Source organism: Larus michahellis, chromosome 1 (assembly GCF_964199755.1).
Source record: "Larus michahellis chromosome 1, bLarMic1.1, whole genome shotgun sequence".
NCBI lineage: Eukaryota > Metazoa > Chordata > Aves > Charadriiformes > Laridae > Larus > Larus michahellis.
This window is the reverse complement of record NC_133896.1, coordinates 33887831-33912578: the sequence shown is the minus strand read 5'-3', so window position 1 is coordinate 33912578 and position 24748 is coordinate 33887831. Positions and strand designations below refer to the sequence as shown.

The following is a 24748-nucleotide window of genomic DNA, read 5'->3' as shown; positions in this document are numbered from 1 at the left end:
TTTCCAATCACCCAATACAAGCCAAGATACCCAGTTAAGGCAAACCTTCTTTAGTCTGGTTAAGGTAAAAGTAAATTAATAAATTGTCAAAATCCAAACACAGAGTAAGTACCTTCCAATTTTGCAGAACCAAATGAAATGAGAGCTATTCACCATGCGAATAACATCTCTACTTACTGTATGTATCCAGGTAATACACACGCAATGACTTTCCAGGTGCGTGGCTAAGGATCTGTTTGTCACACATTGCCAGGCTGCATTCACCGGAAAGGATCTGGGTTTAGGGATGCCACTAGTTTTTATACTCAAATCAGTTCCTACTCCAGATCTGAATGAAGAACCTATACTTTCTTGTACTGTGCTTTCCAGCTTTTGACAGGTAACATCTCTTGGGTCTGACTGTAGCTGATTATCACATGCCCAGAGGATAAACAGAAGTTGCTAGCTACTGCTCAGCAGGGCTACGGACATGTGTCCCAGAGACAAAGTGCTCAGAGGCTGCCCTGCTCTAATGAGTTCATTCAGCTATTCTACTCTACCACCCTTACTTAAGCTCACACAACTGGTTTCAGGTCTGTACTGGGAATCTCTTGAAAAATAGTATTTCCTGACTGTCTTATTTAAAACCTGGATGAGTTCTCTGATCTGGTTCAAGGTGCTTTGTTGGTACGGCTACGAGAGTGCAGCCAGAATATGAGTGAGAGGCCACTGACAGATGAAAGTGGGAGAGAGGAAGGGAGCTGCTTGAACCCACATTGCAATGAATGGGTTGCACTCTAGAGCAACAGATGAAGCCTGACATGAGTTGTTAACCAATCCTGTGGCAACTGATCACTCTCTTCCATGGAACACAGCAAATTGTCAAATGCTACGTGCGTTGGGCTTGTATTTCACAGAAATGTGCAACTTGCTAATCACACTTTACTGAACTACACAGCTGAGATTAACACAATAACACTTTGGCATGAGAAATGGCTTTGGAGGAAACCAAACCCCAAGCCTGTCTTTGAAGGCTACTGTCTTTGACAACCATCTTTTCCTTGGTGAATACCTTTGTTATTCATCCAGCACAGCTGGATGGACTAACTATACTTTCCCAAGTACTGAATTATGGTTTTCAGTATCTCAGGCCCTTGGGAACTCTGTGAGAACTTGGTCAGTGAAAGGAAAGACAGAATAAATCCTTAAGCGTGAATAAATTTATGAAGGGTAATTGGAAAGGCAGCAATGCTCAAAAGCAGGTGCCCTCCTGGGAAGACTCCCATTTCTGCATCTTAATATTACAATGATGGATATTACCTTCAGATGTACTCTGGGATCCGCCAGCCTAGATGCTGTCCTTTTCCATGGCAAGAGGCAACTCCGGTCTCAAAATGCTCACAGGTAAAATATTTGCATTAATATTTTGACTTTACAAAGATGAAGGCCTTCAGATCTGTAAATATAAGTACTTAAGATAAGAACGGTCAGAGGATGGGAGTGTATCAGGGCAAAACTATCAGATACGCTCGTCATGGTCTTGCTCTTCCTCACACAGCCACTGCTAAAGACAGAAGGTCAGACTACATGGGCCCCTGGCGTGAAGCATCCTTACCAACTCTTAGGTTCCCGTTCACTGCAGGTAAAAACATCTTGGTGCCAGCAGAGTAAGTGCCCAAACTCTGGAGGGCCAACCTATCAAAGGACGTGAAGGAAAGCTTAGGACATCTAAGTGCTAAATTCACATGTCCCAAGGTACTACTTAGTACCGCAGCAGTTAAACCATCCTTCCCATCTGCTGTCTGAGGACATGGATGCTTCCACTTCGCCAACTGGCTTTAGCTATGAACTACCCTGATGTCCAAGGGATTATGTCCCTCCTGCTATACAAAAATAAGGGACACACCTGCTCCAGTGGATTTTGCAGGGAACATCCTTGAGATAACACTGGTGATTTTGAAATAAAAGGATTTCTCCGCAAAACAGGGAGATGCTTTCAGGTCTTTGGGAACGGCATCCGATTTTAACTTTCTGCGTGTGTGTTTGAACAGGAAAATGAGACATCTTTGCCACATTACATGGTTTGAAGGAAAATAAATAAGAATACGTGCAAGGAAGCAGAAACAGTCAGAGCCACCCCTGCCAAAGGATGTTTATGCCAACAGAAAGCACCGTCCCACATCTCCAGGAAAACATGATTAACAGCGCCACGCTGATCTTAATCAGATTTATTGAGACAAATGTTGAAAATCCAGCGTGCGTGTGTGCGTGCGGGGGGAGGAGGGGGGAGGGGGGGGTAACTAAAGGAAAAAAAAAATAATAAAAAAAATAAAAAGGCCAGATAAAAATACCCAGAGGGAGTGAGCTAATGACTATCTTCCCATTACCTCATGGGATCATGAGGTCGACATGATCTCTCCGCGGCCAACACCGGAGCCACCTCCGCGCCGGGACGGAGGCCTTTCCCTTCCCCTCCACACAGGTGCAGCCCCGCAGCGGGAGGCCCGGGCCCGCCGCCATGTCGGGAGGCCGGGGGCGCCCCATCGGGGCGCCCCCGGCCTCCCGACATGGCGGCGGGCCCGGAGGGGGGGCGGGTAACGCGGGGCAGCCACCCCCGCGGCCGCTCAGCTCCCCGCCCTACCCCCTCCTTCCCCCGGGGGGCTGCCGGGCAAGGCGGCATTGTTGGCCGCGTCCATCACTCCCCGTCCCCCGGCTGACATAATGAATGCGCTTGGACACACCTTCCAGCCCCGGCGAAAAAGCGCGCCGCGTCTCCGCGGAGAGCCCCGCCGAGCTCTCCGCTCCCTTCCCCTCAGCCCTCGGGGAGGCGCCCCGCAAGCCCGCCCGGCCCCATAGCCCGGCGCCCCGTCCCAGCCCAGTGAGGGGCCGCGGCGGCCGGGCCGGGCTGGGCCGGGCCGGGCAGGGCGAGGGTGGGTTAAAAGCCCTCGCTATGCTGCCCAGCGCCCTGTACTGGGACCTGGTGGGCTCCTCGGCTCTCCTCAACCTGCCGGCGGCGCCGGGCTTCGGCAACCTGGGCAAAAGTTTCCTCATCGAGAACTTGCTGCGGGCCGGGGCGCCGCCGAGCCCAGCCCAGCTCCGTCCCCTCCCCGCCAGCCCCGTCCCCCTCAAGCTGTGCCCCGCGGCGGAACAAATCAGCCCCTCAGGGGGTCCCTACCCGACAAGATGGGCTTTTCAAGTGCTTAACCCCGCCGCGGCGGACAGCGGCCGCCTGCCAGCGCGGGCTCCGGCGGCAGAGAGAGGCGGCGTCTTCCCGCCGGCAGCCACAGGTGAGCGCCGGCCCCGTCCCGCGTCCCGCCGCCGGGGAGATGGGGCAAAGAAGGGGCTTTCGCGAAGGCTCCGTGCCTCCGCACGGCGGGGAAGGGCGGCAGGGAGATGGGGCGGCTCTTCCCCGACTAGCCCGGAGGCGGCGGGAGGCCGTGCCGTGCGGCGGGGGCTCCGGCGGAGGGTCTCGTCCTGTCGCCGGCGAGGGGACCCCGCGGCGCGGGTGAGGGCGGCCGGGCCGGCGCACCTGTGGGCGTAGCGAGTGGTTTTCACTGCCCTCGGTCGCTGTTCCGTCGGGTCTGTCGGCCCTTCGCAGCCCGAAGGGATGGTGGAAGAGCGTTACCGCCGACAGGCGCCCCGGGATGGGATGAAATCCCTGGTTTTGGGAGGAAGACGAGCGGCCCCGTTCCCCCCGGGCAGCGACAGCGCGGGCGGCAGCGGCCCCCGGCCCAGAGGGACGGCGAGGGGCGAAGGGCTGGGCTCTTCCTACCGAAAGGAACATTAATTCAAGCAAAGCAGGCAAGGTTATGCGTTAAAGTGACGTTTTAAAGTATTTTTCGGAGTGCGCACTTCTCTCAGCCGTGGAACCGATTGAAGTTGAATTCGAAGTTAATTCATAAAATTCGGTACTAGACTCATCAGGTATATTGTATTTTGCCTCTCTGTCACGATATATCAATTTATTTCAGCCTTGTCTGCTCTCTTCGGAATTTTTGATTACGATCATGCATTTTTAAATGTACCTAAAATGAAAATTAGACAAACTGAATAATATTTGTTGAAGTAAGGCTTTAAAGGTATGAAGCCAAAAGGCTCGTTTTAGAACCAGAATGAATAACAGTTGTTTTCTTTTCAAGCATAATTTTACTTCAGTTAAATCCTACAAACTGTTCCGCAAAATCCAAACCAGTTTTTGATCCTTTAGCATGATGTAGGCAGGAGAGAGTCAAAGAAGTGTGCATTAACATTTCTGAATATGCCAGACCTCAGCTGCAGTAAGTGTTATCTTAAGAATATCAGTTACTTAAACGTGTTTATTTTAACTAACTATAGGCCAGGTCAGGAAATGGGACAAATATAATTTTTCGGGAATTGGGTGCATATTCTTCCAGCTCCCAAAAAGCTGTAGACAAAATGCTACGTTTATGTGTACAGAGCACATGTAAAAGAGAAGATAGCAGATGCCCCAGCACTCACTGCTATAGGTAAACTTTTTTGAAGTATTACAGAAGTTCCTGGATGCCGAGTTTTTCAAATGCTTGCTTCCAGGATTAGTTCTTTCCTTGATTGGCCTACTGCGGTACTCATGAATTTAGCAAAGTGCTGTAGGTCTGCCTGGTGATTTGGAGTCCGATCCTACATTTCTGATCCTGCAGGGATTTCAGAGGGAGCTTTGGGCAAAAGCAGCAGGCTCTTACATTTGAGCAGTGAGAAATACTAGGTTTCCTCATGCATTATGCACTCAGAAAAAACATGTCCTGCAAATGTAGATGTACAACAAAGATGTATATATTCTAACAGGGATCTGTTGATTCTAGTCTGAATTAATGTCTTAAAGTGATGAGACATCTTAGGTGTCTGAACTTTTATAAATGTAAATTAGATTGGAACTGTCCTGCTGAGCCAGATTTTGTGGTTTCTAAGGAGTTTCTAGTTCAGGCATATGCTGGGGGAACTGTTCGAACTGGGCACTTGCGTTTGTGAGTAAGCCTGGGGTGTCTTGTTTATGCAATGATAGGACAAAGGAGTGCTTTTCAGAATAAGAATTTTAGCCTTCAGGTACTAATGAAGGTATTTTAACTAAGGAATTGGTACTAGGTAGGGTTTTTTTAATTTACTGTGTTTTTTGTGAGTATTCACTGATTTTTATGATTTTTTGGAAGAATAAACTCCTATTTGGACCCCCCAAATCATATAGCACTTTGGAAAATCTAGGTCTAAGTGTTTAGTAAGACTATTGAACATGATAAAGCAATAAGTTTTTTTAATCTTTCTGAACTAGCAAGTGCTTTATAAATCACGCAAGGACTAAAAGTGCTCTGACAGACTAGCTTGGCATAATACAGGATTTTTAAAATTAAAAAAAAAAAAAACCATAGAAAAGAGAATTGAAAAATATCAGATTTTCTGGAATCAGTAATCTGTGTTGCTTATGTAGTCCCAAATTTTGGTGAGGTCACCAAAAGCTCTCAGAAAGGAGGGAATATAATATCACACCAGGGACTGAACTGAATGAGCTGAACCTTTTTACAGTTCCAAAAACAACATGTATCCGCAGCACCTATCAAGGAAAGACATGAAGAAAGCACTCCGTTTTAGGGTACCTTTTAACACTCCATAAAAGTGCCAAAGAATGAAAATCCTGTGTTCTTCCTGTAAACTGAAAAACTCTTATCCATGGCTGCAGAGGAGACGGAGTGGGATGGCACGCTTCATCTGTGACGTCTGGTCATGGTAGCTTTTCCCTTTGTAACTCCTCATCAGCAGAAGTTTATCAGCAAATTTCCATTCCCATAATTTGCAAATTTAAAAGGATTTAGTTTGACCATTTAAAGTGCTTGTCTGCTACATATTTTGAGTTCTGCTCCAAAATTACCCTAAAAGAAAAAAGTACTCTCAAAGTATCACTCCATAAGATACATCATCTAATGAGTGGGCTTGAAAGAAATATCTTTATGTTGTCTGTAAAAGATTAAAATCATCACTTTCCACAGTTACACTGATTTTTAAAAATGAAGCGTAATTAAATCATAGGTTTTCAAAATTAATTTAGTTTATTTTGACTTGAGAGTACAACTGCATGAATGAGCAGTGCATTACATACAACTTAAGAAGGAGAAGCTGAAAGAGCATTATTGCTAGAGGATGAACTCGCCTGCCTTCTGCAACAGTATGCCAGTTTATACCAGCCTGGGATTCCCGCAGACTTTCTGGCATCTTGCTCTGCAGCCCCAGCACGGGTGACGACATGCTGAACTGGGCCCACCGTCCCCAGCGGGCATGGTGAACATTTCTGTCCATCTGAACTGAATTTCTCCTAACCTCTTGTGCTGGAGGGCCTGATTCTTCTCTTTCAAGACCTTTTGCTGTGATCAAATATATGCATAAAGCTGCCTTCTGCTTTGTGAGAACTTGTGAGAACACAGCATATATGCTGTGTATTTGTGGCCCTGACTAGGTAAAGCAGTGCAGAATACGGTTCTGCTTTTTAAACGCTGGATGCCCCAGACTGTGTTCTTCCTGGCTAAAAACTTTTTAAAATGCAGCTTATACTTGCACTGCCTCTTGAAGGAGGAGGGAAGATCCAGATAAAATTTCTGAGCAAACTGATAGACTCTTAAGCGTGGAGGAAGTCCTCCATTTCTGTTTGCTGATCTGGGATTTGGTCCCTCTGTTTGGACTCCCCTGCTATCATTACCTTCTGGATAAATTAGAAGACTTGACAGTTTTCCTCAGTGTTTTCTGACATAGGAAAATTATCCAGAGGATGCTGAGATGCAGTTTGTTGTGGCACAGGCGCTTGAGAGGTCCATTCCACATCTTGCCTCATGACTTGGTTTCCAAAAGTATTGTCTGACACCAAGTCAGAGTGAACTCTGTGAGAAATGTGCAGTTACTTTCCTACCTGCAATCTTCCTAAAATCTCTGCTCTTCTCAAGTAATTTGCCCCGGAGGAGGATGACAGTAAGCGCTTTACAGCCTGAATATGGTCGCAGGTGGTATGACCACGAATATGAGCATAGATGGCAAGAATCTGTCTTTCTGCTTTAATCTTGGCATTTTGGTATATTAACAGAGAAAGGAAACTGAAAAGCACAGTGGAAAAAAATAAAGCAAAAGGGTGATATGGAAAACTGGTAGCATTGCAGGGAAATAAAACCATGCCTTCCTCTGCAGGTTAACTCTTTGGACCAGCGTCAGTTTTTCCCCCTCAGGTGATGACAGTGATTCTATCCTGCAACACTCTTATTTTAATCTATATATTTTATTTCCCATTTTTAGTAGAATCTCTTGTGTTTATGGCAACCAGGAGATATTTGAATTACTGTAATTAGGTGGGGGTTTTTTCCTTCATTTTGGACCCCCTCTTAGTGAATAAGTGCTTATTTTTAATTATTATGTAATTATTGATTTCAAACCAACTGTCAGCCAGAGTGTGTCCTCAAGTGATATGTAACACTGTAACTTTCAGTAAAATAAAAGGCAGGAAAGAGCTGAGTGTTTTATCTCATCTCCCTCTAGACTTGCAGGAGCCTCTGGGACGTGCTACCCTCACGCAGGCAACAAGTTGTTGACTGAAGTCTCGAGATTTTCCCGTTTTGTTGGTGTTTTCTGGGGATGGAAAGTTTCTTTAGGGTGGGGAGATCTATTGGCATCTCTTCTTATGTCCCAGTTGCCAGGAGCATTGAGGCTCCTTCATTGATTTAAAAGTTTGTCTTTGGAGACAGAGAAGTTTTTCTAAGTATCAGAAATCACAATCTGATTTCTCCCTGGTGCAGCGTCTTTTCCTGCTTTGTCAACCTTTTAATGGAATCGGTTTGGGGTGCCCTGCATACCTTAAGAGTGGCTGCAAAATGACTTTTAAAGGACAAATCTTTGTCCTCATTGTAAGGCTGCCAGAGCCAGACTGGTGCCAGCTACAACTCCAACCCAGCCACCAGTCTGGCAGCCTGGGCTCAGCGGGGAATACGAGCCTTGGCTGGGCAGTGCGCTTGCCTCTGGTGACTCTTGCTGCGCCGTCTCTGAGAAAGGAAGAGGATCTCCATCTTGGTCCTTAGTAAAGATTTAAGCACTGCCAGAAAATCTCAAAGCTGTGCTAGAAAGACAAGTGGTGGGGTTTGTAGAAAAGCAGTTCACTGAGGGGAAACCGTGGAATTGGTTGTGCCTTCAGTTAGCGAATTAACTTCTGTAAAATGTACTTTGTATTGCAAGATGAGCTGGTCCTCTGAAATCTTGTACTGTATTCTTCATGTGTTTAGAAAACACATGAATGTGGTAAGGATTAATCTCATCAGGCAAGTTCTCTACTTGAGTGCAGATTTCAGGGTTCATTGTACTCTGGTTTTTGTTTGTTTGTTTGTTTGTTTTTTGCATTAACAAATTTCCCTGAATTTTAGAAGGCAAGTTCTCTGCCTCCATTGCCCACCAAAGATGTTATGCATTCTCATATAATGCAGCTCTGCAAAATAACTCCTACTCTAATTTTTCTGAGTGGTACTTTTGTGGTCAGTCATGACCCATAGCAGGTAATTTTTTCAAAATGAAAACAAGTTGCGGGTATATAGAGCAGTAGGAGGCTGCTTCACATGTCAGATCTGTAGAGCCCAATCCTTATAAAGTTAGGCACCTAAGTATTTTCTGCAACCGGGGCTGTGTTTCTTTGAGGTGAGTTCGTCATGTTGGAGAATAAGTGGCCTTTGCTTTGTGGTGAAAATCTCTTGAGAGTTTCCCTTGAGAGGCTGCCCTTTTCTCAAGTTATACCACATAATTCTGTTGAGGTGTTTTGTATGTATGTTAAGGATTTTACCTCTTCTGCATGAATCTTGGACAATTTGGTGTTGTTAAAGTCCCCACCCCTGTGATTTTGTGACTAGGAATATCTCTGATTTCAACTTGAAAATGTATTTCCTTGTACACATGTAAAAATACTAAAAACCTCATTTGTTTAAAAAAAATAAATCCACTGTTTGTTATTTTTTCATTCTAACAATGTTTAGCTGCTGTTGAGACTTTTGTCTGGTTGGAGCTGCAATACTGCAACAAGTAAAGACTGGTCCAGGTAGGAAATTCTAACTAATCAGTGCATACCACTGGAATAAATGGTGCGGTTTTGCCTATGGTAAGATTTTGCATTAGGGCTGCAACAATGAAAAACAGTGAATTGCCCTCTTGTAGCATACGACCTGAATTTTGCCTTGCTTGACAAAATTGTTTCTACATAAATTGTAATATGTTGAAAATCAAAGAAAATAACTTTACGGCTGAACTTTATAGTTTTTTATGGAGTCTTTATGGCTGTACAGAGGATTGTATTCTTTTGACGTTACTGAAGAAGGATAAGAAGAATGTTATAGTAATTCAGCTGTTTATTAAGAAATAGGTGTCTTGTCTAATTTAGTTGTCTAAATACCTTGTCTAATCCATAGTCAATACAGAGAGATGCCTCTGGAGAATGGCACAACTTGTCTTCTTAGCCGTCTGTTTTAAGGTGATGAATCGTGATATAGAGCTACTTATTGCTTCTCATTGACTGCACAGGAGGCACAGACAAGGAGGTTAGACAACGCACTGAACTTTTAGACAGAGAAGTGACAGTAATGCCCCTTTTGACAAGAACCGGTAAGCAGAAAGTGCTGGGGCACACTAGCACATGGGCATCTCCCTCAGGAGGATGACAAAGCTGGTGACAAAGTTGGTCAATCTACAGCTTTCCAGATCCTCATCTTTTTTCTCAGTAGCGAGGCTGTGTACAAGTCATGGAGAGGGTGGAAGCCACCTTTACTGCTTACACCAGGACACCCATGGAGTCTTTGGCAAATGGTGTGAGGTTTGGTTGTTGCTTTGGGTTGTCACAGGGGTAGATTTGACCACGCATTGTTACCGGCCTGAGGCAGCCAGGGTTCCTCAGGTGGAGAAAACCCAATCATACATGTACAGCAAACCATGCCCTAATAATAAGGCATGTGAATGACACATCTGAAATTTGGGAGTGATTCACGTGATCTCAGCTAATCCGCAGCGTGACTCTGTGAACCGCTACATTGCTGTAGATGTAAGGAAACGATGATGGTGCTGTTGACATTTTTCAGGCCCTTTTTGGTGTGACTACTCTGCTAATTTTTGGAGGCCCCACCGAGACCCAACATAAAAATGCAAGCCCACTTCTCATATCCACTTTTTGTGTACCATTTCAAAATACGTGTTTAGAACTTCAAAACTCTTTCTATAAACGTTTGCCAATATTCTAAAACTGATCTGCGTCTGCTGCTCTGGTCTGCCTTTTTGGCTTGACTTCATCTGAGCTTTCATGCAGTCGTGTTTTACAGGAAGGAATGGGAAGCGAATAGATGGTGACTTTGGGAATGCAGGAGAGCCAGCTCTGAGGCATGCTGTCCTACAAGCTCTTGCAGTAAACTTTGCCAGGTCCATGTGGTGGTGACTGCCTTTGCTGGGATGTGGCAGGGGCTGTTTCTTCCTTCTCATGGCCAGGGGCTCCTCTTCAGCTGGCTGAAATGCTTTGGGGGTGCACAGCTGCTGCTGGAACATTACACCCTAAACACAGGAACTGCCAGGGACGGAGCCATGGATCATTGCAGGACCCAGGGCTTGTGGTTCAGGGGCAGAAATGGTGCCATGTGGCTCAGCTGGACCACTAACCTGGCAGAGCCGCTGCTGGACTATTTGTAGGGAGCTCTTTGTGACATGAAACTTTCCTGCAGCTGTGCAAAAGCCTGCTTTAGTCATTGCCAAGAACGGACGTTGATAGGAAATTACAGTTTACTTGTGCCCACTTCATGGGCCCAAAAGCATCCGAGTTTCTCAGATGAAATGGGATCATTTTAGTGATAAGATTTTTAATTTGCCTGCCAGGGCTGGAGCCTGGGAATCACTGTGGAGAGCAGTTCATGTGGACATAGCGATACTTGGAGAATTCAAGGGCTGTGTTTACGCAGCTTGAGGTCTGTCTGTTCCTGTGCTTACAGTTTCTTGTTAGCTGGCTGTAGGCAGCTTTCTCAATCACTCTTCAGAGTGTTTCAGCTCTCTTCACAAGACTATACCATATTTTTATCAGTTAGCTCTAAAAACCCCAACAAACAGCATGTGCAGTGAAGGAGCTCTGTATGGGTAATACCCAAAGTTTACTGTAATTTTTCTTTTTCTCAATAGCCATTTTTCCTTCCCCCCTTTCCTGCTGGCTAATGGCCTACATTATTTCCGAAGTCATTTCACAACACTAGGATTAGGGACAGCGAACAGTGACTTGAATAATGTACCACTTTTAAGTTACATATCCATTTGAATTGAATTTTACTTAGGAACCTTACTCTCAAAATGGTGGATAGTCAGGAGGAAAACTTCTAGTCACACAGTTGGTATGACTTTAGTATGGGAGGGCTTTTGAATTTTGAATATCTTCAGAGCTGGCAGTATATTTTAAAATATCAGTATCTGAACTAACATCTGAGTTTTAGCACTGGATGAGCTTGGGGTCTGTTGGCATGTTTAGTATCACTTTATTGTCTGTTTGTAAAATGCTATGAATTCACAAAGCTGAATGTAAATGAGCATTATTACTAACATTTTGCATGCAGCAATAGTGTCAAAATAATTTATCTTTTGTGAAAAAATAGAAATAAATTACTGATTTCATTTTAGATATTTCATCCTTTTATATTTATAACCCAATAATTTTTCTTTCAAAGCATATAGTACAGTTTTTTTGGGGTGCCAAAAGGCACTTATACCCTACTCTGATATTTAATTTTCATGCATCTGTGATGCTAACCTGTAAAGTCTCACTCTTGTGAAATGCTTAGTTCCACACAGTCTCTGTTTTTATGAAATGGGAATGCTAAGCAGAAAAATAGATATCTTGAATAGAAATTATTAGAATTTGGCCCATGGTTAATGTGTACTCTGCACGGCTGGAAGCAACAGCTGCTTTTTAGTTACAGTGTCCTTCATTCTGGCCAATAAACACAGAACTAATATTCTGGCATTTCAGCAATTTTCAGCCTTATGTGAACAGCAAACAGGGTTTGCTTCAGATCGTTTGACCAACAAATATTGGTAGAGTAGCCATGATTATGTGGCCAGAAAAAAAAAAGCATAGGCGGTGCTTTCTGTATGTTGTCCTCAGCACTAATGGTATTGTGTCATTCCTACAGGTACAATCACAGTATAATTCTGAATATGATTCTGAAATACATATACATTAAATACATCATTTTCCTCTGAGCAATTTTTATTCTGTTAATGCAGTTTCGCGCAGACAATGGAAGCCATTTAATGCAATGAATATTCTTTGCTCTTTCTATCAAAGATAAAAAATATACTTGTGTGTGTTAAGTTGAAGCATTAACATTTTTCTTTACATAGGGCTCCTGAGGTACAGTTGAGTATCCCTGTATTATGCCAGATTTTTTAGTGCTGTAACTCTGTGCTACACATTGGTTTGAATGGTTTGAGTGCAGTAGATAGGACCTGAGAGTGTAGTTTGTTACACCTAATATAGAAGTCACTTGTGCATCGGTGTAGTTGGAACACATTAAAGACGTTTGTAAACTAGACACATTGGCTATAGGTTTAGGGAGACATAATGCCATTTTTTTTATTCCACAGGATCTAGAATAAATAAATCTCGAGAAATGGTCTCAGAAATCACTTGGTTCAGAGTTAGATGAAGGTATCACCTGCATCTTATTTCTTAAGCAAATGTTCTGCCTTAGAGGGATATGCACCACACAGGCAGAAAAGGCAGTGGTTGGTTGAGGGGATTAAGTAAAATGCCCAAGAAAGCCAGAAGCACGATTTCCATCAACTTGAGCAGAATTAATGCCAAGATCTCTACTGTTTGCATCATGATGCAAAATAAATCATTGCCAGCAACATCCATGGAAATACATAGCTTGTTTGGAGTTTCCTTATGCAACGTGCCTGAAGTTTTGACCCTGATCCATCTCCTGACCTTTATGCTTGCTGCTTGCTTGTTGAGAGGCATAGTGAATGGAGAAAACCTGTCCTTTCCTGTTCCTCTATCTTTATTTGCAAGACCATGCTATCTATCTGAAGCAATAGCTTATTCAATTCTGATTTATCCCAATGTATCCTGGATGTGTCACGTATCATAGAAGAGAATCATAGAATACCTCACCGAACAAATCATAGAATCTTCATGGTTGGAAGGGACCTTTGAGATTGAGTCCAACCATACACACACAAAAAACCCCCTACAATCTTTGCCATTAGGGCATGCCCTGAAATGCCAAATCTACACGTTTCTTAAATACCTCCAGGGATGGTGACTCAACCACCTCCCTGGACAGGCTGTTCCAGGGCCTGACCACTCTTTCGGTAAAGTAATTCTTCCTAATATCTAATCTGAACTTCCCCTGCCACAACTTCAGACCATTTCCTCTGGTCCTGTCATTATTCACTTGGGAGAAGAGGCCAACACCCACCTCTCTCCAACCTCCTTTCAGGTAGTTGTAGAGGGCAATGAGGTCTCCCCTCAGCCTCCTCTTCTCCAAGCTAAACATGCCCAGCTCCCTCAGCCTCTCCTCATATGCCCTGGTCTCCAGACCCCTCAGCAGCCTGGCAGCTCTCCTCTGGACATGCTCCAGCACATATCATTATGAGCACAGCATTATCAAAAAAGAGCAAGGAACTGAAGAGAGTTAAGAAATCATAACAAGGAATATCAAGGACAGGACAACGTCTAACAAAAATCATATGAGTAAGGTGCTTAAGCAATGATTAAGAGTGAATAGGACATCATGACAGTCAAGGAATATATGGGATGTGTGAAAAGGAAGCAAAGAAATTGAGTGTAATACCTTCTGTATACTAAGTTGTATTTTTAGAAGTGGATGACTGTAAGGGAAAGTTGATAATGGCATGAGGAACATGGCTCCCAAGGAAGGGAAGGAAAACTCTTTACCTGGGAGTTCAGAAACTGCAGCAGATAAAACATCAGCAGCAGATAAAACGTATTGTAGAGAACAAGCTCTCATGTTCAGGAGGAATGGATGAGGTTACCTCGCAGGTATTTTCCTTCCCCATCTCCTGTGCTTCTTCAGTTAAGGTCAAATCCTTTCCAGCTTACACACCCCACCAGTTGCACTGAAGCCCTTTGGATATGTAAGACAGGTAAAATTTGGCTGCACACTCTCGACTCTCTTAAGCTCCTTAGGACACAGTTCCACATGGGATGGTCTTGTGTGAAAGAGAAGCATTAGAATACTAATGCCTGATGTAAATCATTCCTTTTTGTAAATGTTTTGCAAGCATATACCTCAAAACAGGCAACTAGTTCCTCTAGGAGTATATTTGTGTTTCGTTAGAAACAGTAAAATGTTGATGAAAAGCTGTAGTAATAAAATGCTTATCAATTTGAAATTATAGTTGAAGAAATTTTCATCTAAGCTTGTATGAAATAAGACAAAAAATAGGGGCAAATATTTGCAAAATATTTAGAGTTAGGCTTCTACAGCAATAGTTTATTGCCTTGGGAGATCAGCAGATTTGAACATCCAAAAAGTTATTAAGATGCCCTAATATGTACCTAGGAACCTAATTTTGCATGATCTTTGGTTTTAATTTCAGTAGAAAAATCTTTAAAAATTGAGAACATGGCTTAGAAACATTTATCTATTTAGCTATCTTTCTTCCTGATTATTCTTCATTTTTTTTATCTAAGTATGCAGTTAATTTTTTTTTAATGAATCAGGTTATTATAGAAATTTAGAAAAACTATAGCACAAAGTCTATAGCTGTTTATTTTCTGCCTAAATCAAAACAGGAAAGTGACAAATGTTTTGATGCTGTTCCCATTTTACAAGTGTACACTTCTAGCAAGCATGATGTATCTATTTTCAAAAGAAAAAAGTACTCCAGGTTTCACAGCTGACTAGTACGAGCAGAAATTAATAGGTATTTAAGATTAATGGAAAAGCCCATGAGCTTAATAGAAAAAAAACTAAGGGATTATTAGATAATGAAGATCTTTCCAAGATCTGGAAGCACTTTTCAGACATAACAGGAATTTTGATTCATTGGTTCAAAAAACCCTATAGAAATTTTACCAAATATTACCTAATTCTGTGAAATGATTTTGCATTTTTTTTGTTATATTAAGCGGAGCCTTCTTCAGCAACTGTTTTATTAAATTTAGAGCTCTTTCTCAGCAAGAACGGGTTTACCATCAGGATGGCAGAATCAGGCCCTGTAGTTTGTGCCTGTAGAGCTCAGCTGGATCATCACGTTGCATTTTATAGAATTTATTCATAAAAGTTTCTTATTTATTGATGACCTTATTGGTTTGAGTACTAGTAACAGCATTGGAGTACAAGGAGAACAGACAGGATTCACTTTTTGATTCTGTTTTTCTAGGTTATCATGCTTACTAGAGTTCTTTAAAATAACTTTTTCAGATGCATTATACTCATTATTTCAACAGTATGTTATTTAAGCAACATGTTCAATCCCAATATTTAGGAAAAACACTCCATAATTATAGCAATTACAGAAGTAAATTTCAAATCTGCAGGGTTTCATTCTTAACGATAAGCATATCGAGAGTTTTGCATATTGTATTTAAGTTACACATGTAAAATAACCTTGCTAAATGAAAGAGCAATTACTTGGTTTATCATTGTTTGCCTTAAAAATATCACCATCTTGAAAAAAGGAACAAGACTTTAGAAGGGGCAGGACTTTACACACTGACTTTTTTGGAGGACTGTTGTTATGAATATCACCTAATCTCAATGGATAATCAATTAGATCTATGCTTTCTTTGCAGCTCTTTCCAAACACTTTTTTCTCCGAGCCCCGCCATTCTACTCAGCGTGCTGCGGTGGGTCCTGTCAGCACCCTGCATCCCCCACTGCTTTTCCAAGTAAGTTTTTATGCTTCATCAGTAATGCTTGAGTTATTCTGTAAACCAAAGCAGCAGGATTTAATGTGTTCTGGAAAACTAATTGGTGATGCAATGGCAGCAGCTAATTCCTTAGTAAAATCACAGCAATCCTATTCAGAGGCTTTCCAAAGATTTATCAAACTTAAGTACACTGAGCAATTGTGAGAGGTTTCTAATGGCATTGAGACACCCAGACAGAACTAACCTAGGAAAGCTCCTTGTTTTCAGTTTGCTAGAAAAGATTCTTTAAAATCAGTAACTCTTTTAAAAACCTGTGTCAATAAACGTTTGCAAATAAGAAAAGAAAAGAGCTGAAAGATCTTAAAATGGATGCTGCATTTTAATGTCTGTTAGGGATAAATTATGATTCAGGAAGCTCCAACATTATTTAAATAAAACAGTCACTCTTTTTGTGGCAGTCAAATGCATGCACATGTTTAATTTTTTTTTCTTTTTTAATTATAATTCCAAAAAAATGAAGTAAGTTGAAGAGAATTTTGGCCAGTATACACTATACGCTCAGGATTAAGACCTGGAACACACTTCCATTTATTCCAAATCTAAATTTAACCTCGATTGTGAAGTTTGTGTGCCATAGTGTAAGAATGGGTATTCATGATTGTACGTGTTTATGGCTCAGGAATACAAACAGAAGAGGCATTTTGTAGTCCTTCAAAATGGAGAAAAAGCACAAATCGCCTTGCAAATCCAAATGAAAATTGGAGTTTATGTATGCTCTAGCATATCGGGGGTTTTTTTTATCACAGTTGCATTCGAAACCTTCGTGACTACGTGCATGCGTTCTATGAATGTTTCAGAAGGGCAGTTGCTAAGTTGAATGATTCTTGACAAGTGAGGCAGCAAATGCTGGCAGTTTAATGAGCTGCAAGTTTCTGAGCACCTCTTTAGGGGGCTGACACTTTCCCACAGAGCGTTTTACATGGCCCCGGCTCTCCCACAATGCCTGACAGCACCATGACCAATCACCACTTTCACTTTACTCATCCACACGCGACCTCACCACAATTTTTCACTGTGCAGATGAACTTTAGGAACCATTTCACATTGAAAAGGCCTGGGCAAGGGTCAGTTGCCCTTTTGTATGTCCATAAAGCAATACTCTATGTGCCAGTCTTTTCTCCTGTCTCACATTCCAAGAGATTTTCTGGACACCATTTAAAGCACTTGACTGAAAAATAAAGCAGTGAATGAAACTGACTTTTATAGACTCATTCTAGCTCATCTTCCCATATAACCCTGTCTACCTGAAAAGGGATTTAGTGGATGAGCTGAGTGTATACAGGGACTTGCTGAATACATAGGCCCATTATCAACTGTGGGGATTGTTTATTAACCAGGACTGATACACTACTATTTTGGAAGTGACCTATTAATTGTCCATTTAACTAGAATGTATTGAATTCAAATGAAAAAATGGAAACCATGACTAAAGCTTTTACTTGCTCCTTCAAGGTGGTCTCTGCCATGAAGGCAAATGAAGATTGTTCCACAGATTAAGAGGACATTTATCACTATATATTAGGGTACAAAGGAAAGACTTAAAAAAACAAAAAAAAAACCAAAGCAAAACAAAAATCAAACCAGCAACAGAGGAAATAGTTGGTAACAGATTCACGTTTATGTCAGCAGAGCACTAAACCTTTTCATGCATGTTCAGACCGACAGGCTGCAAGCTGACTTATTTCATTTTGATGGAGTTGTTGTAATGTACAAATGACTGCCTATCCCACTGTACTGAAAAATCCTTTAATCCACAAACTGAAATTTAGTTTTTGTGTGAGCAGTCGGAATGCACTTTGGAGTATGGGGTATTCTTAAAAAAATTCTCTAGGCTAGTCAATTGGGGTTGACTATTCATTATCCCAAACACGAGTTGCAAATTTGTTGACCCAGTGGCTGTTTGCTGATGCTTGTGAGCATTCTGCACATCATTAAATTTTGTTTAGTTAGACCTTTAAAATCAGTCACATACTGTGCCTTAGAGTGTGTAGATTCTTCCCTATTAAATTAGTCTAATACAGGTGTTAAGCTGTACCCTACATACTGCCTGCACGGGAATTAATTGGCGCCTCGGGGCTCTGGCAGGAGGTTGTTTCTTTGCTGATTGACTGTTAACAACTAGCCAGGCAAGACAAATTTTAAGGGGTCACATAATCTGGCGTTCTCTGTCCTTGGCTGACAACTCCATTGTGGCATGAAGGCGGGCAGGCGAGGACCAGCCCTGTTACGCCTCTTCCCTCGCTGGTGTCTCTTGTCCCGTGGCGGGGATGAGGGGATGCACCAGCTCCTCCGCTATCAGACTGTACCTTCCAGTAAACTTGAGAATGGCAGATCAGAAACTACGTGGAGGCTACCTGGAAAAAGGTACCTAAATTCACCAAATTCGAGCAAGAAGGAGAGAAAACATGCTTGAGGAAGAAAGGCCAGTGTTTGCCCCCAGCTTCATGGGCAGGATGGGAGCTTGGGGTGGGGGTCGTGAGGGTGTGATGCACTCCTCAGAGAAATATGAACCTAGCTTGCCCTTTGCAGAAACCTTCATCGTGACATTTTGACTTTTGTTCTGCAGATAGTTTATTTTGGTTTGGATGGAGTCTGACTGTGTCTCACTGTGTCATAAATATCAGGACAGTAACCAGTAGGTTATGATTTTTGTATCTGATCTCAAATATAATTTTGAAAATTGAAATACAACTATATAAATTTAGACTGCTTTATATTGCAACATTTTAAATCATAATAATTACTTTTTGCCACAGGCTGTCATGGGGTACAAATGTAAAGGTGGCTTCTAAAGGTGTAGAAAAATTGAAGAAAGTCATGCCTAGCAGAATGCAGTCGTCCCTAAATCAGTTGTGTTTGACAGTGGCAGTGTATTTTAGGGAAGGATCATTGTATACTTGCTGAACTTCTAATGTTCTTCCTCTACTGGTCACAGCTGCAGGCAGGATACAGGGGTAATGTATGTAGTATGAAACCAGTCACACATACCCTCAACTTTGCAAGACATACAGATACACATTTCAATTTCTCAACATTATACATAGACAGTTCTACAATATCCTCAGTGTACATGTGTTTGTTTCTCAGTGGCTGTTTAAAGATACACATACCCATGCGTATATATGTATAATATACAGAAGTTGAAGTGCGGTGTAGCCCCAAGGAACAGTTTGTGAAAGCTGCACCTGGATGTAATTAGTATTTTCAAGACCATTATATCCATTGAGCAAATGTGTTTAATCCCCCCTACCCCATTACAGCTGACTAGAATAGATAGACTTTTTCACAAAAAAGTGCAGTCTTTTAGACAATCTGCTTTACATGGGGAATTTGCCATTGGCTTTGGTATGTAAATGATCAGATCCTTGACAGAAATTGAACAGCAGCACACCTTTGCACCTGCTGTAACTGTAAACCAGGACGGCGATCTTGGCCCACGTACGTGGGAAGGTGGACAACAGGACAACAGCTTGCACCTTTACAGTCTGAATTGAGTGGGATACGAACTAAAGCCACATTCCTTGCTACCCTCCTACAGGAAAACCATTGGTGTCGGTGGCTATATAGCCATGGCACAGGTTCCTGAGTCAAAGTGCAGCTCTTTCGTGGCCTGCTTGCAACTGCCCCTTGCAATTGTCACATACCATCCTTGGTGACAGGCCCTATTCAACTGGCCTCTGGTTCTGCTCCCTGGGAGAGCGTCTGGGGAAGCTGGGAGTGTTGGAGGTGTCCCCAGGCCTCACTAGGGACTGCTCCCCATACCCCACATCCTTCTAGGGAAGAGGGAGCAAGGAAAAAGCACTATGGCTTTAGGCTTTATTGGGTGTGAGGAAAGCGAGAGATTTATCTGGATTTGGGGTTTCTGTGCTGTTTGTGAGGCCAATGAAGGGACAGTGTGAACACTTCTCCACTGCAGCTCTGTCCCCTGACTTTGAGGCTGTTTTCCAGGGTAGGGTTCCCTGTAGGCATGGATCAAGGGGATGTGATTGGATTCATTGAAAACTGCCCTCCCAGGACTTGCTATGAGATGTCAAAGGATTAGAAACCAGGCTGAAAGGAGTAAGTTCAAGTACTCCCCAAATCCCGTAATAAAGAAATTGCTGCAGTTTCTAGAATAAGTGAGTGAATGGCCAGGGATTTTCTGAGAAATAGTTCACTCTGAAAGCCTTTCATTAGTAAACAAAACTAAAGAAAGCCTATTTAGTTTCTTTGAAGCAGTATTACAGACCACTTTTATCTGGTTCTACGTTTCACACAAGGAGAAAATAAACTCCTAGGAAAACTTACTGCAGTTTACTCAGTGGTGGTAACATGCAAAGGAAAAGTGGAGAAGTTTCTGCCTGACTATATTTGAATTTTACAGTAGCATGGGCCCTGTGTTACTGTTCCTCTATGAACTCATCTGATTTACTTATTATCATGTCAAGGGGAGACTTTTGACCACTGACAACACCTCTAGATCCAAGTGAGGATTTAGTCCTTAATGAACATGACTGAAGCATTACGACACACTTATAACACCAACAAATCAAAAGTGGGACAGTAGTCTGCTAGCATTATAATGAACAGCGCTTAATATTTCTCTGATATGTGTTAGATATTATGTGAAACTCTCATCCATTTCCACTAGGAGAGGAAAGTGTCCTGCCTCTTCTGACCCAGGAGTCTAACTCCAAAGCCCGGAGAGGTATATTAAGAAGAGCTGTCTTTTCCGAAGACCAGAGGAAAGCTTTGGAGAAAATGTTTCAGAAGCAGAAGTATATCAGTAAAACAGACAGGAAGAAACTGGCCATTAGCCTCGGTCTAAAGGAGTCTCAGGTAAGGAGTGGCAGAGCATCTGTGACTTTCTGTCTTTTTGAGGAAAAATCTTTAAAATGGCTTTGAAGGAGGAAAATCGAACAGCACAGGGGCAGCCTTGAGCTCCTTCACTGAGCAAAGACCACAGTAAATCAGTGGCAGTTTTAACCAAGGAATGCTTAAACAGGTTCCTAGTTTATTTTCTGAAGGTGTACATTCAAAATTTGATCACTTTATTTTTGCACAAAGTGGGAGAAACTTCACCTCTGCATTTCATTTCCAACTCCCATTTTGCTGTCTGACAGAGCCCCCTCAGGAGCTTTGGGGTGGGGAACTGTGCTCCATCCCACTGCCTGATAAGCAGTGATCCAGAGCATAGAGTCCTCCTGCATTCCTCTGAGCACCCTTTGCACTCACAGGTGAACAGCTAGTGACAATGCAATCAACAGCACTTGCTCTGAAACCGTTCTGTCCCAAGGGACAGGCAACCATCCCTACAGAAAGAAACTTAGCTGCACAAGGAAAGAGATCCTCGGAGCTGGGAGAAACTGTAGAAGGAAAAATTTTGCAGGGTGACCTTCTAAAATGCTCCCACTTTACTTGCTAATTCACATTTTGTGTGATTTTTCACGTGGGTCTGAGTTGGCTTACTGCAGGACTTCAGAGTTTAGCTGAGGGTCTGATACCTCCAGTGAGCTGTTCTCACTCAACGAGTACATTAATGGTGGTGCTGAGTGTCAGTAGCCCAATCTGGAATCTCAGGGGCCTGACCTAGCTGCAGATAAAACCAAAGGAAAAGTGCCTGGCCTGAAGAGCAGAAAACCGGAAAGAAACTGGAAAGGGTGTTTGTGAGGGCATGTAACAACAGAAAATGAACATGGTAGCTGCTGGCAGGTGGGATTCTGAAGGTGCTGGAGTAGATGCAGAGCTCTAGAGTACAGCTGAAAGAGAGCAGAAGTACAATTTTATTTCTGCACGCAACAGGAGTGAAAGTGTTTAAGATGTGTATGGCAGAAGCTGTCTGGGGGGCAGAAAAGCCTGGGAATGGCAATGGGACCTTTCATCATCTTTATTTTGGAGATTTTCAGAACTTGACAAGGCCCTCAACGACTTGATCTAGCTTTGCAGTTGGCTTCACTTTGTGGAGGAGGTTAGATCTTCTGGTCTGTGGTGGTTCCTCGCAACCTGAATGATTCTTGACTCCATCACAAGCACTACAACTATAGACAAAAAGAAGCTCAGTGTGATGAGCAGAGCTGTAATCTCTGCAGGATGAACTATTTCAGTCAAAATGTGCACTTGCACTCACCAGTGTGCTACCTAAAAATTTCCCAATACGTAGTCAAATTCTTAATACTACAGTTGTTTCCTTGAGTTTTTCTTCTGTTCTTCTTATTCAAGAGAGCCCAGGGGAGTAAAAAATAATGAAATGACACACAGATAGCAACTACCACTACACGAAAATAATGTCATGATAAAGCAGATGATATGTCTCTCTCTTTTTTTTTTTTTTTTTTTTTTTTTTTTCCTGAAAGGGAGAGCAGTTCCTGTGAAGGTTACTTCAATTTTCTGACCAGTTGTACTGGAGGAACAGTACCTGCCATCTAAGGCAACGATTCTCAGACCTTTGAAAGCATAGTCCCTTTGTCTCCGTATCAAATATCTAAATACCAGAACAAAATGCAAATATTTACTGGAAAACAGAACATAATCTGAATAATTTGGGTGATTCTGCCCCCCGCATTTCTTCTTCTTATGTAAAACCAGTTCCTAGATGTATATTTCCACAAACTTTTCCCAGCATTTCATAAATGCCATTGAACGCTTGTGATCAAGCTTTGCAATTCAAAGTTTTTGAAAATGGATTTCGTCTCAAAAGCACATGGATTGTAGGCTGGAAACTCCTGGAAAACTGTCGGCAGGCAGACAAGATGTCTTTAAGTCCTCACTGCTTTGTCATATGTCATCACATACATTTTGAAGCTATAAGGCTAGGCTGTTTTTAGCTATGCTTGTGAAAGGGTCAGTCATAGTTCTTAGAGCCCCTTTTAAATAAAAGGCTTCACATTGCCAGTAATATGAATTAGTTTTGTTAATGACGATGCTAATTTACTCTGAGAATCCTTTTCTGTCTAAAAGCATGTTGCTGTAGGAAATTGCTCTATCCCTAGCCACTGGCCTGTCTTTTTTACAGTCTAAGCTAAAAAATCACCTGTTTGAGGTGGTGAAAGTCATGGAGAGTATTTGACCCAGCTGTAGTAAATAGTGATGGGAAAACCCTCAGCGAATGTCAGTCAGCCAGCTTCACTGGATCTACTATGACATTGAATAAAGAAGGAACATGAAACTAAGGGGATGAAAAATAAAAAAAAACCAACACCTTGTTAGGGCAAAGTTGTTTAAAGAAAAGAATGATAATAAACTCTCGTTAACTTGCAAACAGGTGAAAATTTGGTTTCAGAATCGAAGGATGAAATGGCGAAACTCCAAAGAAAAAGAAGTGCTTTCAAACAGGTGCCTCCAAGAAGAAGGTCTTCAGGAGAACTACCTCTCACGATCCACCATGAATTTTACCTCCCCGTGCCCATCTGTGTGGGAAGTGTCTCAGGAGCAGGCAAGTCCAAGGTGGAGGGAGAATTCTCCAGGAAATTCTGAAAGACTGACCAGTACACAACCACCTCCAAGAGCAAATTCATCGCAGAGCCCGCTGTATTTGTATCCTGACCAAGACACTGCAAATAAGGCAGTTACATCATCAGCCTAAGGAAATAGGGGCAGTTTGTAAATTGAGTGGAGAGCACAGGCTTCAAATGAGCAGTCTTCTAAGACTAACAATATTTGGACGTTGTAAAGCTAACTAGTTTATGCCTCATAAATTTGCTAAAGTCTAACACCATTAAAATGACAAACAACTAATGATTCAAGAAGTATTCTTCAATACTCAGTCTTTTCTTGTGTCTTTTCCAGTCTTGTACTGACCTTAAAATGAAATAGGAACTGAGGGTAAGTAAAATGAAGCGAAGAACATGAAGCTGAATTTGTGCTCTGATTTATACATCTGCACTGTATACGATATTCATTAAAAACATACTGATAGAGAATCACTTCTATCTCTCATTGCAGTCAGACCAATTAATTTCTCTTCTGCACAAAGTAAGAATAACCCTATTTCCCTCAAGACCGTAAGTTACTTTGGGTTCTTTTTGAGATCCATTGAATGACACAATAGGTTCATATCAGACAAATGTTAAGGATTTTTAGTGTTTCCTCCATCTGTCCTCATCTATCACTATTCAGTTAGTTTTAAATAGCATGGTCACAGGTCAGATGATAACCCTAGTAAAGTATTCAATACTAAAAGACAACCGACCAATCCTATAAAATATTCCATCTTTAAATCACTTGGATTTGAATGCGTGCTGGGAAGCACAGTTCGCTAGCTCCTATCTTTTCTCCTGTGGATGAACCTTCTGGCATTCTTAACTATGAATTTCAGTGGCATTTGTCAGACTGTTAGTGCAATCTCTTGTAATCTCTTCTCTGTTTCAAAACTGTAATGGTGTTACGCAGAATTGTAGCCCAAATGCTCTAAGCAACAGAACTATAATTGGAAAAACTGCCACTACAGCCATCTCGGAGAAGTACTTAAGGAGATGGCACACCATATTGCCTTATTCCTGACTTATTCCCATTTAAACTGGTGCCAATAAGTACGCATTAGCATATATCTGTATCAAAGACAGGACAGTATATTCTGTATAATACAAGTAGCCTGAAATAATATTATTAAAACTGCTTTACTTAAAATAATTTGCTTGCTTCATCCACTTTAAGGAAATCACTCTATGAATTTAAGTATAATATTTTGTTTATTTGCAAGTCTTTATGGCTCAAAATGGGAGCAGAACTTTTTTTTTCTTTATCATATATTTATAAATGCATTTGTTGAGAAGAAAGACTGAAGGTATTTTATGTTACAGGCAAAACCTTTAGGACAACATTATGGTTTTTTAGGGACTATTTAATTTC

General features: G+C 42.1%; 1 protein-coding gene across 1 annotated transcript; it reads left to right on the top strand.

Annotated features, from left to right (window-relative positions):
- The first annotated feature begins 2584 nt into the window (after nt 1-2584).
- On the top strand, nt 2585-24102 carry DBX2 (developing brain homeobox 2). Its single transcript, XM_074572638.1, has 4 exons — nt 2585-3266; nt 15785-15880; nt 20553-20740; nt 23163-24102. Exons 1-4 carry the CDS (start codon nt 2705-2707, stop codon nt 23481-23483), a joined length of 1167 nt encoding a protein of 388 aa, XP_074428739.1. The 5' UTR covers nt 2585-2704; the 3' UTR covers nt 23484-24102.
- Nucleotides 24103-24748: the final 646 nt, after the last annotated feature.

Bases quoted from the DNA above. Each gene is read 5' to 3' on its own strand.
- DBX2 (XM_074572638.1), top strand. From the start codon at position 2,705: ATGCGCTTGGACACACCTTCCAGCCCCGGCGAAAAAGCGCGCCGCGTC. The intron at 15,881-20,552 runs GTAAGTTTTTAT...CATTTCCACTAG, and splicing joins ATCCCCCACTGCTTTTCCAA to GAGAGGAAAGTGTCCTGCCT. The intron at 20,741-23,162 runs GTAAGGAGTGGC...ACTTGCAAACAG, and splicing joins TCGGTCTAAAGGAGTCTCAG to GTGAAAATTTGGTTTCAGAA.